A 19466-nucleotide genomic window follows, 5' to 3' on the forward strand; every position below is an offset into this window, starting at 1 on the left:
AGTAAGGATAAGATAGGGTAGGGTATTTTTTAGACAGTGGGGACTGATTCCAAAGCATTATGTCATTGTGGTCAGGGGCTGATGCCCACGTTCAGATACAGTTGTAAATTGGTCGGAAGAAAATGCAGCACCTCACTCTCTACTTGGGCCCCAACAATGCAGACAGAGGTCGAACTCTGTATTTCTTTGCATTACACTTGAGGAGTATAAACAGTAATCCATTTCAGTCTGTACGTTCATGCAAAAGAAGACATGACCCCAAACTCGTGGCATTTCTTAATTCCTTGCTTTTTTACCAAAGAAATGTAGGAAAACGCTACCTTGAACTGTTTTTCCAGTCGTGTCTTTCCTCCTACTCCTGGTATGAGGATGCTGTTCACATAGCTATGCAGTTGATTTGAAGATACTTCAGTCTCTTTTCCAAGAATGGCTTCCAACAAGGCATCGTGGATGAAAATGTACTGCTCCTAACAGGCACAATATACGGCAGTCACTGAGCAATGCTGCTAAGGGGCGGCCACCTCTACCCCATCCCTAAAATCCACCTTGGATGAGCTCTTCCCGTAGCAGGGACCTCCCCGTGGATTTCTTCAAGCGTTACCCCTATCTGGGTTGCCCCCATACTTACTTGCTTATCCATTGTAACTTAGTTTAGGGTAGAGACTGTGCTGAGTGTAGTTCTATAGTCCCTACCATGCCCCAAACCAGCGGTTCTCAACCTTTGGGTTGCGAACAATGAAAATACATCCTGCATATCAGATATTTACATTACAATTCATAACAGTAGCAAAACTACAGTTATGAAGTAGCAACGAAAATAGTTTTATGGTTGGGGGTCACCACAACATGAGGAACTGTATTAAAGGGTCACGGCATTAGGAAGGTTGAGTACCACTGGCCCAAACCATAGGTTCAATGTAGCATGCGATGGAGAAATGGGAGTTCAAAGAAGGACTTTAGAACCATTCTTTCACATACTATACATATATTTTTCACTCTCCACAGCCCTAGATCCAACTGTATTGGCTACATAAGTGCTTGTGTAGTTGCTGAGGATTCCAAATTCAAGATCCACACAGAAATGGAAAACTGGGAGCCAAAGAATGGTATCCCGGCCAGGATCCCTGCTAATACCAACTAGTGAATTCTTCCAGGCCCTGAGAGAATGAATCTGTCGCCTCAATGCCATTCACCGTCCGGAGCCCCGCTTACCTCCGTCTGGACGAGGTAGTTGCGCTGTGTCCTGATGTGCTTCAGGAAGCCCAGGACGTTCACTGTGCTTTTGTCTTTGATCTGCTGCAGCATGCTGTCGATCACTATGTAGGTGCCTGTCCTGCCCACGCCAGCGCTGCAAGACAGGAGGACACTCGGTAGGACCTCTTGCTTTCTCATGTCATGAACTGCGACTGGAACGATTACCATCTCAAGTGCTAATGAGCATAGAATCACCCTGTTGTTTAGACACGTTGTTCATCCTGGATGGCATCCAAACAGTTTCTCAGCACAGGTCCCACTTCCTGAGTCTCGATGGGGAGCACAGCCTGCCTTCCTACCACAGGAGCTGCAGCCAGCTCCACAGCTGCTGCAGCGGGACAGGGGAGATTCCCTTGCTGATTCGGCCTGTGCCTAGTTCCCCAACGCTCCCCGTTATTCTGGGGGTGCCCACTGTCCTTTCAGTAAATCCCCTTTCTGACCAACGCTCCCCCCGCCATCTGCTCCATATTACAAAGCTCCTATTCAAAGGGGTACTTCCTTTACTACGCCAGGTATAGAATACGAATGTCACATCTGGAAAACTTGGCCTCCTCTTCACATTTTTTTATTAAACAGAAGTGCTTGTGTACTGAATTCTGTGTACCGAGTAGCAAGCTTCTTTAGGCAGATCCCCCCAATCCCCCCTCCCAGCAGGTCCCCATCTCACACCGGTGTGCGATCCCCAAGCTCTCCGATAGCCATTCATTTCTATTGTAGTGATTCCTAACTGGGTTAGCAAACATGCAGAGTTCTCTGGGATTCTAAACAGAAGATGGGTTCCAACTTCTGCAAAGGACCTAGCATAGCATAAGAACAGCCCAAACAAGTACTGAGAAAATGCTGTGCAGCTATGAATATAAATCACAGAGTAAGCAACATCCACTTGAATACCAAAATGAAATAAAGGCCAAGATTACAATTACAAACAAAACTCAGAGCACTTTTTAAACAACCAACCAAGGCTGTTTAAGGTAGTGCGGAGCGAGTGGGCTTCCCAGAAGGCTTTCCCAGTGCTTTTTAGAAGTTTATAAGGCACGTGTAAGCTAAAGTTTTGAAAATATAATCCTTTCATACACTGTAATTATTTCATGGAACCCACAAGAAAAGCCATTTACAGAAACTCAAAATCTCTAGTGTGGGAAGCTGTAAAGTGGTGTTTCAGGTCAGATTTTTACATATGAGCAGCCTGCAGCTTCCGATACATAATGGAGATTTTATTAATACAATAATGTTATAAAAATTAAAGTGTATAAGAGATTTTGTTTTAACCTTAAAAGCAGCAGATGCTTTCTTAATATCGTGGGAATATGGTGGTTTTATGTAACAGGTCTTACTGGTCCCAGTCTTCAACGAAGACTCAGTTCTAAATCAAACAGCAGCAGGACCACCGCTGTCCAGATGCCCCCGTCCACACCCCCGCTCCGCCCACTTGGCAGGGAACCCAGGCAGAAGGGAAGCCAGGCCTACCTGCAGTGCACCAGCACTGGGCCCATCTCTGGCGTGCGGGCGGCCGAGGACCTCCGCACGAAGGTCAGGACGGGGAGGGCGTACTCGGGGACGCCCATGTCAGGCCACTGCGTGTAGTGGTACTGGATCACCACCCGCTCGTTCTGACGGCCCTTGGGGTTTCCCTTCTGACCCTAGAGAAAGGTGAACACGGACATCTTTACACTGAGTGTGAGCATTCGGGTAACAGCACCTCTGGCCTCGTGCGCCCCAGCTGCTGCTCCAGGCCAGGTTATTTCCGCCCTGAGGCATCTCATGCCGTAAATGGAGACATTTTCCCAGCTGGATGAGGAGTATCAGACATCGCTTAGAAGGAAGAATGGTTTAAGAAAGAATGGTTTAGGACGGTACCAAGAATGAATGTTTAAAATGCGGTTTTTGGACGTGGAACCATACAAAGCACTTTGTAATTTGCCTGCAGGCCTCATTCCTGACTTGCTGCCCCGCCTCCAGAGGCCTCCGTGCCTTGCTTTCCGCTGACTGTGGCCAGGACCCCCCACACATACACACTCTCACTCCACGCCCAGGGGACCTTCAGGAGCCCAAGTGCAGGCGGACCCTGAGTGACAACTGAGTCTTAATCTATAATTTATCACTTTTATAAGTGAATTTTTCAGAGTCCTTTTCCTTTAAGTGGCTGAACTTTTTACATTTTAACTACTTTAGATGAAAAATTTCCCCAAACAGATCACTTACTATGATACCGCTTTTCTTATATACCTCTTCTAAAAACAAAAAAACAAACAAAACAAAACAAAACAAAAAGGTTTGCTGGCTCAGATCATTACTAAGTCAGCACTGCGGCCTGCGGTGCTTGGCCCTGCGCTACAAGGCCCCCGATGGCTCTGATTTCATAATTCTTCTGTGGACTCGCATTTTCCTGTTTCTTTCTCATTTTCAATTACGACTTTACCCTCTTATCAGTGGGCAAAACATCTAAAGTTCTGATGTACTTCCTCCCCTGACTTAAGCTGTTTCTAAAATTAAGAGTAAGTGGGCCATGTTTAAAAACCTCAAGGGCTTCCCTGAGTAATGGGCGTTGCAAGTATGAATTGATTGCTGGCTTGCACCAGCTCAGTTCTGTTAGAGAGAACACAGATAATGCGGTGCTACTGACTTTTATATGCTTCTGCCATTCTTGGGGGGAAAACTAAACAAAGAAAGGACTCAATAGCCTTGGATCCCAGATGGTCTTCAGAGCAACTGAAATTGTATAAAATAATTTGAGTAAATGAATTCTTCTGGAGTAAGGGGGCTACAGCTTTATCACATTCTCAAAGATGTCCAAGACTCAAAGAAAAAAAAAATCGGTCAAGACGCACTGCTACGAACAGCCAATACTCCACGTCTCCGCAGAGTAACTAGTCCACATCTCAAGGGGCATCGGTGCAGAGGACCCAGTGCTGCTGTCCTCATCTGAGTCTCGCTGGGACCGTGGAGTGTGAACATTCCGAGACTCACACCCCGTGGAAGGGCTGCTTTCAGGTTATCTGTTCCTCTTGCCCAAACTCCACGGGGCAAAACAAAGTGAAGTGGGTTTCTTCACTCCAGCCCTCTGACCATGCGTGTCACTGCACCTTTTTAAGGGGGGGTGTGGATTATGTAGCATTTAGTTTTCCATACTTATAAGTAGCATCCTGTAGGCTTAGCGTTCCTTAAAAGCTGTCAGAAAATTGGAATTAAAAAGCTAATGCAAGCCCTGGCCAGATTGGCTCAGTGGCTGGAGTGTCAGCCACGGACTGAAGGATCCCGGGTTTGATTCCGGTCAAGGGCATGTGCCGGTTGCAGGCTCAGTCCCCAGCCCTGGTGGGGGCAGGTGCAAAAGGCAACCGATAGATGTGTCTCTCGCACATCAATGTTTCTTTTTCTCTCTCTCTCCCCCTCCCTTCCGCTCTCTCTGGTGAGGATTAACAACAAAAACAAAACAAAAGCTAACTCAACACAGATGCTGACGTATCTGCCATGTACCAAAACCTAAGAGGACCTTTTCTAAAATAAAGTCTTCTTCAGAAAGAGGTTAAAGAACTCAATCAGTTAAACCCTATTCTGTACTCTGCCAACATTTTTCACACAACACAGTGATGACAATCAAAGAGCTGTGAAAAATGTTTTAAAATACTTTCAAAAAACCAAGCTGGTTATGCGAACTGGCCTTGGTTGTGCGGTCATTTCCATGCAAGTTTAAAGAGAGCCGCCCTGGGCGCCCGCCCCCTGGCCTTGATACCTTCTTCACTTTCGCGTTTCTGACCGAGAAACGCCGAACAGTGTAGCAGGCGTGGACTTTTGTGCTCTTCAGTGTGACAATAATGTTTCCATACTCCTCACTGTTCTCGGTCGGCCAATACTGATCACATTTTCGCTGCAAAAAAAAAAAAAGTTGTAAATGGCAAATGCAATTTGTGCCACAATTGTGCTGTTGATAACGTAACGTCAAGAGACAGTGTTAAAGCGCAGGTAGCATCGCATGTAGCCGACAGAAAAGGAACTCACGGGCTGAAAGCCACAGGCCGGCAAGATCATTAGAGACATGAGCCCAGTATTCACGATCATCTTTCAACACATGATATACTACCAAGCGGGCTTCAGAAGAGACCTGTATGTTGGACCCGTGAGAAATGTGGGTGGGACCTGTTATGATGGGAGTGGGAGGAAGGTGGGGCCGCACTCACAGCTGGGGCTGCCAAAGGCAAAACAGGGACTCCGGCGGCCCAAGGGAAGCTGCAGTGATTCGAGCACCAAGCCTGCAACTTCGCCTCATTCCAGCCCAAGTCAGCATCATCGGCTGTAAGTTCATCATCTAACAGCTAAAACACTGACCATCATCTTTCAAAAGGGTCCTTTAATGCTGACCCGGGTGTTAAGGCGGTCTCTTCACCTCCCCGTCTGAACTGTTACTAGTTCTCTGGCTACACTGTTTCTTCCAACTCCCCTGCTTCTGTTCTCTCTACCCCGACACGTGGACGCCCCTCCTGTCCTTTTCAGCCCCGTGCAACTCTCCTCCTCACTCACTGTTCAAATCTCACTTCAAAATGTCTGTGCGAGCAGACAGAGCCGTCCACTTCCAGCATCGCCCCAATACCTGCTCCTCTCCGCATCACAGGTGACCCGTGCCCACCAGTGCACGCTCACTCCGCACGAGCACAGCCAGGTGAGGGCAGGGATGCTCCTCATTCCTCTAACTCCGCACCTGGTCAAGCCCTGCCCCTCGCCCCTCCCCCCAGCAGGTGCTCCATAAATATGCTTTTGGAACAAGGATATATGATCAAGAGGCTCTTACTCTTCCTTTTTCCACAAGGTTTGTAATCATGATGATGATTCCAGTGTTTTGTTCCCAAATCATCCTCCAGAAATCTTCAAATGTAGACTTTAAAGGTCCCTGGGTGGCGATGTAGGCTTTTGCTTTGTTGTAACCCTTCAAAGACGACACAGCACAAAGTCAGATGGAAGCAGTGTCACAGAGCAGTCAATAATTCAAGTGCCAGCCACGCAGGACAGGCTGTGTTCTAGTGAGCGCTCTGTGCAGCATCACAACACATCCGAACCTCCCCGCGGCCCTCCCCAATGGTCAGAAACAGGTGTGCAGAAACAGTGACTTACATCGACATAATTTGCATTAATGTAGTCACTGTGCTTGGAGTCTTTTCCTGGTAGAGGTCTTAACTTCACCCTGCTGTGATCATCTGTGGAGAAGAAACAGCAAACCAAAATGTACAATTCAGAAAGTAGCAGCATTCCGAAGCACAAAACAGGCCAACAGGTCATGTGGCATCTCCCAGAATGAGGGCAGGACCGCTCCTCATTCCTCTAACTCCGCACCTGGTCAAGCCCTGCCCCTCGCCCCTCCCCCCAGCAGGTGCTCCATAAATATGCTTTTGGAACAAGGATATATGATCAAGAGGCTCTTACTCTTCCTTTTTCCACAAGGTTTGTAATCATAATGATGATTCCAGTGTTTTGTTCCCAAATCATCCTCCAGAAATCTTCAAATGTAGACTTTAAAGGTCCCTGGGTGGCGATGTAGGCTTTTGCTTTGTTGTAACCCTTCAAAGATGACACAGCACAAAGTCAGACAGAAGCAGTGTCACAGAGCAGTCAATAATTCAAGTGCCAGCCACGCAGGACAGGCTGTGTTTCAGTGAGCGCTCTGTGCAGCATCAAAACACATCCGAACCTCCCCGCGGCCCTCTCCAATGGTCAGAAACAGGTGTGCAGAAACAGTCTGACTTACATCGACATAATTTGCATTAATGTAGTCGCTGTGCTTAGAGTCTTTTCCTGGTAGAGGTCTTAACTTCACCCTGCTGTGATCATCTGTGGAGAAGAAAACAAAACAGCAAACCAAAATGTACAATTCAGAAAGTAGCAGCATTCCGAAGCACAAAACAGGCCAACAGGTCATGTGGCATCTCCCAGAAGACCCCTGACATCTTTTGTCAGAAGAACAGAACTTAAAAGACCCAGCATCTGAACCTCATGTAAAAATCAAAGCCTCATGCTCTGGCCTGTGAGTGCCCCAAAATGCAGACAGAGGTCCTTATTGGTCCATCTAAAACCACTGCAAGTTGCGACCCTCCAAAATGTCCTTCTGCTGCACTTGAAAACCAATTTCCAAGGCCTTTGATTAACCCATGCTCCCCTCCGCTCCCCATTACTACAGATATTAAAAAAGTGATTGTTAGGAAACAACAAAGGTTTTGGGTAATGGGCATTCTTAAATGCATGGCTCAGACCACAGGCACGCCTAGAAATGATCTCTGTTTTAAAAGAATGTTCTTAGGAATGCTTTTGATTTTGATGAATCCACTATTATATTTTTTTACTGTTCTAATTTTTAATAGTTCTCAGGTACTGTTGAATTATTTAATTGTTAAGCATGGTATCAAAATGCAGTTATTTTAAAACTGGAGAAAGTCTCTTATTGTACAGAATATTGTCTTTGTAATATTTTTGTATACAGTAATTTTTTGTTCTAGCAAGTCCACAGCATCTATTTTCAGCGGTTTTCACTGCTAAATTATTCCAGAGTCCCTGCCAGCCCAACAGAGCTTTCAACATTGAGGGAGCTACAGCTGCCTGTAAGGGTACTGTCCTTGCACGGCTCTGAAGTCAGTGACCAGATTTTAGGATCCACTTAACTTTAGCTGTGACCAAAAGGGGGTGATGCTATGTGCCTCTAGTTGCCCAACAGAGTGAGCTTGTGTTTCTAGGATAACAAATTAAATAAAATAAAGCTGAGGTCATAATTTTATTTTCCCTAGCTAGAAATGGGCAAAAGCTAATTCACATTTCTGTGTATAGTCATGGCCATCCAAGGCTAGTTCAAAAAGAAGCCCAATGAACGATTAGCCCAGACACGACTGACTGTATCGAGCACCTTTTGAAAGCCGTCTACCTTCTGGGAACCGTGAATTGCTTGTTCTGACAAACTCAGACTATAGTTGACATGAACAGGACTGCCTGATAGAAATAGACCCCGAATGAAAAATTTCAATAAGGCACCTGTATACAAACTGTTCTGCGTTCTTAGCATTATGTTGTCAATTATTTCTCAGAGGGACAAATAAAAAACATCCTTCAAGTTGCAATTTCACATTTAATTAATAAGGTAATAGAATGGCTAAACAGATCAATGCCGGAGTTGGCGTGCTGGCATCCACATGTAACTTAAAAGTTGTGATGCTTTGTGAGAAAGGTGTTTTTCGGGCACATTCAAGGACACATTTTACTTGTTCCATGACATTTCCATGCTACTCTCTGCTATGCATAGGTATTAATATAGGGGTGGACCAAGGTGATGAGTGATATGCCCAGAACCTGGCCAAATGGCCAGGAGAACACCACAACCCAACTCTCCGAACTCACAACAATGGAACCGCATGTGATTTGAATTTGTGCAAATAAAGTCACAATGAACCTGAGAAAGTATAACCACATCTAAGTGGAGACGGTCGTTTTCCAGCAAAATCATGACCCTTGGTCACATCACACAGAAGCTGCTTTGATTTCCTCCCTTTGCTTTGCCACATGTTTAGCCAAGACAGTGAGGTCACTAGAAGTAAAGATTGCTGTGGTGGAGAGAAAGGTATGTATGGACATGTGCCAGACACATGTATGCAGAGATCACTGCCTTACTCATATGGTTAGAAATGAGCTACAAATCCTCACAATCTCAGCACAATGAGCCTTGACTGGGTTGGCCAACAAATACTACCAGAGTCAATTCACTCACAGATGGAGAGAAAAGAAAAGTTTGACTCTTCTTCCTTGTTCTCTTGTTTACCTGACTCATTCTCTCAGATAACTGAAACAGATACTCTTTATCAAAAAATGACTTGTGGTTCTTTTAAAACTTTATCTAGAGGAAGAAATAAAACTACATTCATAGATGACACAATATTGTATTTAGAAATGCTAAGAAATCCACACAAAAATAACTATTAGAATAAATTAGTTCAGCCATGAATGTAAGACACCATATAAACATACAAAAATCAACTGTATTTCTATACATTCAGTGAACAATCTGAACATAAAATTAAGTAGACAATTCCATTTACAATAGCATTAAAAAGAATAAAATACCCAGCAATATATTGCATAAAAATGTAGCACCTTTAAAATGCAGACTATAAAACATTCGTTGAAAGAAATAAAAGATGACCTAAGTAAATGGAAAGACATCCCATCTTAATGAGTTGAAAGAGTATTGTTAAGATGGCAGTGCTTCCCAAATTAATCTACAGATTTGATGCAATCCAATCAAAATCCCAGCTATGCTTTTTCTTATGGTAATAAACAAGCTGATCCTTTAGCTAATTCACGTGGAAACACAAGGGACCCAGATTAGCCAGGAAAAAAATCTTGAAGAAGAACAAAGTTGGAGGGCTCACAGTTCCCCAACTTCAAAGCTTATTACAAACCTATAGTCAGTAATCAAGACAATGTAGTACTGATATAAGGATAGACATTAATGGGATAGAATTGAGAGTCCAGAAATAAACCCTTATACCTATGGGCAGTTAATTTTCATTAAAGGTCCTAAGACAATTCAATGGGGAAGAGTACTGGGACAACTGGATATCAAGATACAAAGAATGAAGTTGACCCCTACCTCACACCATATGCAAATATTAATTTAAAATTGATCAAAGACTAAATATAAAAGCTAAAACCATATCATGACTGTGGATTAGGTAATGATTTCTTAGGTATGCCACCAAAAGCATAGGCAACAAAATAAAAAACATACATAGGATTTCTCCATAATTAAAAAAAAATAGGGTGACCCATAAATGTATACACACACTTTAAATAATTATAAAGGCAGTGTTTATTAAAATACATTTCATTCTCAAAACTGAGCTATCAGCTGTTACAGTGCATATACATTTTTCTGGGACACTCTTGTATGTGCATTGAAGGAGGACGCCATTAAGAAAGTGAGAAGGGAAGGCAGAGAATGAGAGAAAATGCTTGCAAATCTGTCCGATCAGGAATTTGTATCCAGAATGTCTAAAGAACTCAAACTAGAAAAAAAAGAGTAAGTAATCCATTTTAAAAATGGACAAAGAATGTGAATAGATATTTCTCCAAAGAAAATATACAAATGGCCAATAAGTACATGAAAAGATGGTCAACATCACTAATCACTAGGGAAATGGAAGTCTAAACCACGGTGAGATACCCAGCTGTTACAGTGCGTATACATTTTTCTGGGACACTCTTGTATGTGCATCGAAGGAGGTCGCCATTAAGAAAGTGAGAAGGGAATGCACAGAATGAGAGAAAATGCTTGCAAATCTGTCCGATCAGGAATTTGTATCCAGAATGTCTAAAGAACTCAAACTAGAAAAAAAAAAAGGGTAAGTAATCCATTTTAAAAATGGCCAAAGAATGTGAATAGATATTTCTCCAAAGAAAATATACAAATGGCCAATAAGTACATGAAAAGATGGTCAACATCACTAATCACTAGGGAAATGGAAGTCTAAACCACGGTGAGATACCACTTCACATGCATTAGGATGGCTCTTACAAAAAAAAAAGTAACAAGTGTTGATGAGAATGTGGAGACATTGGAACCCTAATATATTGCTGGCTGGAAGGTAAAGTGGTGCAGCCACTTTAAAAAACAGTTTGGGAGTTCTTAAACATTTTAAATATAAACTTACCACATGACCTAGCTATTGCATTTCTAAGTATAATCCCAAGAGAATTAAAGATAGATGTCTACGCAAAACCATATATACAAATGTTCGTAGCAGAGTAATTCATAATAAAAAAGTTGAAATAATACAAATGTCCATTAAATGATAAATGAATAAGCAAAACATGGTATAGCTATAGCACAGGGTATTATTTATAAGGACTTAAATACTGATACAGCTACAACATGGATAAATCTTGAACACATCATGCTATGTAGAAGAAGCCAGACACAAAAGGCCACATGTTGTCTGATTGCATTTATATAAAATGTCAACATAGGCAAACCCATAGAGACAGAAAGTAGGTAAGTGGTTTCTAGGGAGTTTAGAGGGAGAGGGATGAACTGGGCGTGGCTGGGTAATGGGGTTTCTTGTTGCTAAGAATGTTCTATAGCTAGATAGTGGTGATGGTCGTACAACTCTGACTCCACTAAAAAGCAGTGGAATGTAAACCAGCTCTAAATGGGTGAATTTAATGGTATGTGAATTATATCTCACTGAAGTATTAGACTCCAGCACTGTTCAAATTCAAGTGGTCCAACTTAAATGCACTATTAAATAAAACTCTGTAATGTGTTCCTTACCATCATGTATGTTAACCATAAACACCTGTGCCCCTGCCCTTAATAGCACAGCATATAGTATCTGCCAGTGACCCAAGCACGAGTGTCTACGAAAAGTGGCAATCAAGCCATAGAAGCGGCCTGTGCTCCTATAGTATTCCTGGGCTCCATAAGAATAACACTTATTTGTCCTGGCTGGTTTGGCTCAGTGGATAGAGTGTCGGCCTACGGATTGAAGGGTCTCAGGTTCGATTCCAGTCAAGGGCACATGCCCGGATTGCAGGCTCGATCTCCAGTGGGGGGCATGCTGGAGGCAGCCGATCAATGATTCTCTCTCAGCATTGATGTTTCTATCTCCCTCTCCCTTCCTTTCTGAAATCAATAAAAACACATTAAAAAAAAAAGAATTATACTTATTTGAGTCTGGGATCTTCAGGATACTCTTGACCCTGTAAATACGTTGGATAGGACTAAACACGTGGGCCACAAGGACTGGAGGCTCATCCTTCGGGCAGAGTTACCTAGTCTTAGAAAGATGGCTTTGAAAGTCAATTTACTTGATTCAATTTCAGAATTTCTATTTGTATTAAAAGATTTGGCTCTTGCTGGTTAAAACAATGTCAAATCAAGATAGCCACATGACATTAAAATTTTTTGGTTTCACATATGGAATCACATGTGAAAAGTGAAGTTCAGAACATTTTCTTTTAATCATCTTATTATTAAGAGTAATGAAAGAGATCCTACAGCTTAATGAAAGACGAAGGGGGCAGCAAATGTCCCCATTTCTTCCTGGGTACTGTTGAAGACGGGTGAGTGACAGGTAACTTGCAAGGGTAGCTCTTTGTTGGCACCCTGATTCTGACTGCTTGGCTTTCAGCTTACACCCTGCATGAAGATCTAATCTCCTCGCAGTTGAAGAGAGCTCTAAGTTGATTACTCACATGCTAAAATGTTGATGTATCTGTTTTTGTGCTTGTTATCTGGATGATTGGAATGTTCTGCGGTGATGTTCATGTCAGCCGTACAGCGTTGGACTTCCTAGTGAAGAAAGCAAAAGATTTCAGAGGTTTTAGACACACTCGAGACGTTGAACAACAAGCACAAAGTATTCACTCAGTCCCTAGCCACTGCCACTGTTACCTCCCCAAACAACTCCAGAAATAATTAGTACTGACATAGTCCTAACAAACGTACGAGGGATGTGAACAAGATAAAAGGATTTCATTCTTTACTAATTCATCCATCATCTACCTTAATACAGATTTGTCCCTAGACATGGGGATTACAAAAGAGTATCGCTTTTTAAGTCTGTCACAGTCTCATGGGGGAGAAAACCATGCAAAAAGATGATGATAGTCAAGCGTGATTAACAGAAAAGAGGCCTGAAGAAATTAGGGTCAGAGCATAGAGGAATGTTTCAGATGAGACACCCTTCACGGGTCCTAAAGAATAAGCCAGCATTTTCCAGGCAGACGTATAAAGCCCCACCATGAGTTGCAATATGCTTATCAATTATATAGTCTCATTTAAAAATTTATTTATTTCTTTGAAAGAGGGGGGAGGAAGGGGTAGAAGGAGGGAAAGGAGGGAGAGGGAGAAGGAAGGAGAGAGAGAAACATTGATTTGTTGTTTCACTTATTTATACATTCACTGGTAGCTTCTTGGATGTGCCCTGACCCCGGATCAAACCCACAACCTTGGTGTATTGGAACGATGGTCTAACCGCCAGAGCTACCTAGCCTCATTTTATAACTATCAGATTAATGGTCTAACCAACTGAGCCACTTGGCCAGAGCTACCTAGCCTCATTTTATAACTATCAGATTGCAAATTGAGTATAAAGACTCAGTCCTGAAATGACACTGATATATAGCCCATTCGTCATATCTGGCTAAAATATATGTCTCTGATAATTATTTGTGAGCTCTAATTTTATTTAAATCACCCTTCTTTACAAAAACAGCAGAAGCAGCAATTCTCATTGGCTACCTGTGCCATGGGTCTAAACATCATCCATTAGCCTAAACAAGGTGCTGAAAAGTCAAATTTTTCTACACTGTTATGCTTCAAACCCGTGAAAGTGCTGGAGCTAACGAATAAGGGAAGTCCGTGGCAGCGCACAGCTGCTACAGACAGGAGGGAAGTGGCCAGCCCATCAGGGGACAGTTTTCCACGTGGCGGACGTAGCAGCGTTTAGGAGCTCGCAGACTCTCTTTCACAGAGGAGCTGCAGAGCAGTTGTGGGTGTTTCCCACAGTGTTGTCATCAGGCATCACGAACACACGACTTTCACATTCACAGAGGACTTCCGGTGACCAGGCCTCTCCTCTCCGAGGAGGAACGCACTTTAGTCAAAGCAGCACTAGTATAAAAAAAGGGGCGCCATCTAGTGAAAGAAACCACATTCATGGGCTCCCGATTCTGGGACGCTGTAGATGGAATTTTTCATAATTGTGGGCCTTCCCATTTGTCCATTAAAAAAAAAGAAGAAAAGCCCACAGGCATGAATTCAACACACTTCTGTGTTTCATGACAATGCTTACCCTTTTCTTACTCTTATGAAGTGTGGTAAGCTCTGATAATTTCTATTCTAGTGGTTTTTAATCTATGGCTTGGCAAATGCTGGCTGAAAGAGGCCTAAGGCTGCCTTTGGCTCTTTTCCCTAAAACGAGATGAAGTGTTGGGCACAAAGCGATGAGTCTGAGATCTCAACATGGACAAGAGCACAGCCCTGCTCGCCATACTCAGCGCATCTGGGGAATGGGCCTTCGGAATCATCTAGAAAGCCCGAGGTAGACTCTTTTGAACAGTATCAGGGCAGATAACCTTTGAAAATGGATCTGTATTTCGGAAAACATGAATTCAATCCATGCACAGATCCCTGAACAACGTGACACCCTTTGCTTCTGGGTTTTGAAGGTCATGGGCTGCCAAGTACCTCTTCAGGGCTGAGCTGCTGGAAGACGGGGTGCCGAGAGACCCCAGCTTTTAGTGCTGTAGCCGGAGATGCATGTTGTTTGCTGGTATTCCCCCCACTGTGCAAGTCTGACCACCCTTAGCCACGGACTGAGGTTGAGCCTCTATTATAATGTAATGCAATTGACCGAGCCTGTGTGGGAGCAGCTGTCTGCCCTGCTTACAGCAGTCATCCGATATGGCCAATCAGACTCTTGGTTGTCTAAAACCCTCCATCGGATCCGTTGCCTCTGCTTCACTTTTCCAATTATGTGAATGACAGAAAACAAAGAATCGTCATAAACCATGTTAAATCTGATTTTATTAGAAACCAGGGCGTTTGCCTAAGGCCTTGTGATTCTGTCTTGTTGATGGTGATATCATCTGTAATTCCTTGCAGTGCTGCCTGGCTCATTCGGATGATAACATCCTCTGGTCTCAAAGAGCGGCTTCCCCCATCAGAACTGGCACTTCAAAGTCAATGTGATTTTCATAGGTGCTGAGCCTTCCAAGGGACAGTGGCGGACGGAGTGTGCATAGGAAAGTTGCCTACTTAGCACTCTGACCAATAGTTTAGGATTTGAGTTTACAACTATTTTACTGTCTATATAGCAAAGCTGGCATTCTCAAAACGACATCCTTAGCACCAAGAGGCACATAACCACAGAAGAGATTTAAAATACGGTGAAACTTCAAAAATGAACACACACAAAATCTCTAAAAGCTGATAGAGAGTCTCAGGATTCCCGGGAGGTGAAGCAGCATAATCCCCCTCTGCGTGGAGGCCTACTGTCCTGCCATCGGAGGCACAATTGGAACAAATAACTGAATGAAAATGCACCCGGACATCTCTTGGCTGCCTCCGCGTCACCAGCAGTCCGAGGAGAATATCCGGGCCGGCTGACCCGTGTGAGGCCGAGCGTGTACTATTCTTGGGGCCGGGTTCAGCCAGCTGCTGGTCACACCGCATCGTCCCGCCTGGACTCCGCTCAGGCCGCAAACTGCTGCCCACGATTTCTTTCTGATGCTGCCCTGACGCTCTCTCCTCTTCCTCAGAAACCCCCCAGGGGGGGGGGTCCCACATTCCTAGCCAGTCTCTCCAGTGCCCATCCTACCTCTCACCAACGCCCTCCCCGTTCCCAGATGGTGTTAGCTTTGTGCCCTCTGACTCCTGTGCTCTGCTTCCTGCGACTTACCTAGCTCCTAGCTTCCCATGCCGGCCCTCTGTTCCTCCTTCCCCTCGCCCCCTCCCCCCGCATCCAGAGGTCTATGGAAAAGTGCCGCCTCAGGGCTCCAGAAAGCCAGCCCATCTCTGGAGTGTCATCGTAAGATGAAATGATCTTTTCTACGCAATTTGTGGAACTTGGCTCACTCACTTTTGTCTCACCCTTCGTATGAACCTCCACTTAACCATGGTTTTCTTCATAATAAGGGTTTAGAAATGCTTTTCTTCAAGACATTTAAGATCCAAACTGGCATTTTCTCCCTGAGGCTCAGGAAACTCTACAGGGTCTTTCCCGGCAGGTGGCGGTCTGCACGCAGCATCACCCCTCTGTTCCCCTGATGGCCCGGGCCACACGCACTCTGCATCTCACATAAAGTGACTGTGGCCGCTGGTCCCTCAGTGCAGGGGCTCAGGTGGACACGGCTTTGTTCTCTGGATTTAAGATGAGCAACGGGCCCAAATTTAGCTCAGCTGGAGTTAATTGTAATCGAGGCAATGCCCCCAAGGATCTGGTCAAGGGTCCTGGCCCTCTGGACTCACCCTGCACTCTCCTGCCCCTGCCTATTAATCCTGTCGACCCCAGGGGCCCGAGCTCCCCTTTATGAAGGGGCACGCGAGCACTGCGCCTGAGGGAGCCCTGGATTATGACGGTGGAGCCTGGGAGACTGAGGTTGAAGTCAGCCCAGGCAGCCAAGGGAACAGAGTCACTGAACGCCTCCCGGGACAATGATTGATGTTATTGCCAGTGACTGCAAAAGCCGCCAGAGGTATAATGTCGCCAGCTTTTCACAGGCTCCAAAATTTACCCGACAAGACAAAAAGCTTGCTTTCGGCATCACCAGAATTACCAGGGAACCGTTTTCCTCATTCTCCTCCAAGCAGCAAAGTTCTGAGAATGGAACAGCTATTCGCCACAATTTTTCGCCCCCACTGCCATCCACGATTTTTTAACAAGATGGGGCACATAGAACTTTCGGTGAAATACCCAGTCATTTCACAGGGATCTGCTCTTCTGCGCTCCTCCGGATGCTGTGTCTGTGTTAGCACTTACATTGCTTTGCCCTCTGCCTTCGCTGGAGTACACGCCGGCCTGCACCCAGCACCCTGACCTTGAGGGCAGGGTCGCTCTTTCACTCAGAGATGACCAGGCACTCCTCCCTGTTAGATGAGCTGTTCTATTCTGAGTGGCCAAATATCACTGGCAAGTGGTATTTCTCTATAATCTTAAAATTAGTTAATTTTAGGGCTTTATTCAGACGTTACATAAGATTTTTATAAGTCAGATTCCCATAAATCTGGGAAGGCTCTAGACCAGGGGTGGGCAAACTTTTTGACTCGAGGGCCACAATGGGTTCTTAAACTGGACCGGAGGGCCGGAACAAAAGCATGGATGGAGTGTTTAGTGGCCAAATATCACTGGCAAGTGGCATTTCTCTATAATCTTAAAATTAATTTTAGGGCTTTATTCTGATGTTACATAAGATTTTTATAAGTCAGATTCCCAGAAATCTGGAAAGGCTGTAGACCAAAAAGACCATGTCATGGGCTGCTGGTATTCTCAGTGGGGGCTCCTGAATTTTGGCTCCTCCCCCTGCCCCGTTTTCACTCGCCAAGGCGATGGTTGACCCGTCAGCGGCATGATGGGCCTCAGACAATCCCTGGTAATCCTGGTTTTTCTCCGCTGACGTCAGCTCATTACAGACACTGAGGGAAGTCTTGAGCGTGTCGAGGTTCAGCATGTGGGCTCGCTTCAGAAAGCCTGGGACTTACCACCTATGGCTGTCATTTCAAAAGGAGTCCTCCCAAAGCCTTCGTTTTCTCCTGGGTCCAGTTTCCTCATCTGTAAGATGGGGACAATAAAGCCCCCTCCTGGGTGGTCCTGAGGAGCGAGGCACAGGCTGGCCGTCACCATTCCAGTGAGAAGACCTGGCAATCCGGGGTGAGGCTACTACTGCTCCCTTACCATGATGAGGGTTTTGTTTTGTGTTTTTAAAATCACACACTGTCTCTTTTCCTGACCTTCCTTTTATAGCCCATTACTATCTCCTGTTTCTAAACCAGCCTCAATACCTCCTTCCATAGCCTGTTATGTTTTCCTTTCTAACAGAGCCGACCAAAAGCAATACTATTACTGTTTTTAAACACTGCCCATTGCCCCCAAGTTAGAAGCCGACAGTGTATCCGTGAGCTCTCCTGCTGTGTCTCATTCCCCTTCGCATTGCTCCCTTCCTGTTCTCTTGAGAAGGAAGGAGACTCCTCCTGTTCTGAGCAGCTCTGGTTTTCAATCTTTCAAACCGGACAGACTGTGAAATGACACTAGCAGAACGCCTTCCCCCTCCGTCCCCCCTCCCTCCCTAACTACCTGCTCATAGATTTAAGCTCTAAAGTTCAATTCAGGCTCCAAAAGCTGCTGGCCTCCGCCTTTTTTTTAGGCTAGAAATAGGGTGCAGATGCCCTGGGTTTGATAACAGGCATGGTTTTGGTGCAGCAAAGCCATTTTAAGTCCCATCAAGTTTACAGAGGTGTAGCTGATTATTTTGAATAATTAAATGGTGTCGAAACCAGCTGTGATGAATAGCACTGGGGTCTCAAATCATAAATAATTGAGAAACTGGAGTTGCATTTGATCATCCTGATCAAATTCTGTTCTCTAGAGGATAAATGTTTGTCCTGAATACCATCAACATTGTTAAATGCCTCAATATTCTCGCTCAGTCATCCAGCCAACAGTCAATTGAACTAAATCACTAGAACACCACACACAGTTGCTGTCCTCATGAATACAAAACGTTTGACTTTAAACCATGTTTTCTGCAATTGAAGAGGCTCCTTTTTGGGTAAGGGTTAGGGACATTACATACTTGACATGTTTTTATTTGTTCCACGAAACACAGGGCTGGGCAGGGTAACATCGCTCTACCACCTCTGCTTTGATTCCGCTCAAAACACAAAACAAAACAGACACTAAGAGAAAGGCTTTCTTTAACACGAGTTGTCGCTGTCACTGCCTGGTGATGGCCTTCAGGACTCGGAATCTGCAGTGACGGGGCTCTGGCCCTATTGCTATTGCTCATCCTCCAAGCGGAATCACCGCACTTCCCAGCTGTGCGGCTCAAGAGAACCTCAAAGGGCTTGCCTTCCATCCCTTCATCTGATCCTCACGCCCATTTTGTGGAAAGAGGTGGGCAGGTTAGCATCCTCATCGTCGTCTCCATTTTCAAGTAGAAATGAGACAGAGGGAGGAACCGACTTGCCCGGAAAGCTAGCAGACAGCTGAGCTGCCATGAACACTTGGCCTCCTCGGCACAGCTCCTGCTGCCAGGGATGTGCCTAGCGCGGCGCCTCGGTGGGGAAAAGGGCAGTCTAGTCTGTTTAATCGCTCCCATTGCCACCCTGTCACTGTGAACTGGCAGGGACCCCAGAGCTGGCAGGCGGCTGCGCGCTGCGCGCTACCTTCTTTGCTGCACCCAGTGCTGGAGCCAGATGCCTGTTAGCCGGCTCCTCTCCCAGGATTCCTAGTCCAGGCAGCACCCACCTGCACGGGCCTCCCTCGCCGTGACCCCAGCACCTTCAACGATGAAGTTCATCATTCATTTTCCCCAACTTTAGGATGTAGGTGACACTGGGGCCATTTTAGAAAGGAGGATGCTGGGATCAGAGATGCAGTGACTGGCCCAAGGGTGTCACAGCTCATTACGGGTGGAGCCAGCATCGCAATCCTCAGATTCCAAATCTGCAGGCCCCGCCACAGCTG

At 45.1% G+C, this 19466-nt stretch overlaps 1 protein-coding gene across 1 annotated transcript in view; it reads right to left on the reverse strand.

The window, feature by feature from the left end:
- The window catches only part of PTPRG (protein tyrosine phosphatase, receptor type, G), a 78026-nt gene that overhangs the window by 17908 nt on the left and 40652 nt on the right, over positions 1 to 19466 (reverse strand). The window contains exons 5-11 of the mRNA XM_014533216.1: positions 12475 to 12571; positions 6989 to 7071; positions 6667 to 6801; positions 4985 to 5119; positions 2722 to 2894; positions 1213 to 1348; positions 321 to 467 (exon numbers count right to left, since the gene is read on the reverse strand). Coding sequence (XP_014388702.1) covers positions 321 to 467; positions 1213 to 1348; positions 2722 to 2894; positions 4985 to 5119; positions 6667 to 6801; positions 6989 to 7071; positions 12475 to 12571 — 906 coding nt within the window. The remainder of the gene's footprint in view (positions 1 to 320; positions 468 to 1212; positions 1349 to 2721; positions 2895 to 4984; positions 5120 to 6666; positions 6802 to 6988; positions 7072 to 12474; positions 12572 to 19466) is intronic.

The sequence above is a fragment of the Myotis brandtii genome, unplaced genomic scaffold, assembly GCF_000412655.1.
Source record: "Myotis brandtii unplaced genomic scaffold, ASM41265v1 scaffold954, whole genome shotgun sequence".
In the NCBI taxonomy this organism is placed as follows: Eukaryota; Metazoa; Chordata; class Mammalia; order Chiroptera; family Vespertilionidae; genus Myotis; species Myotis brandtii.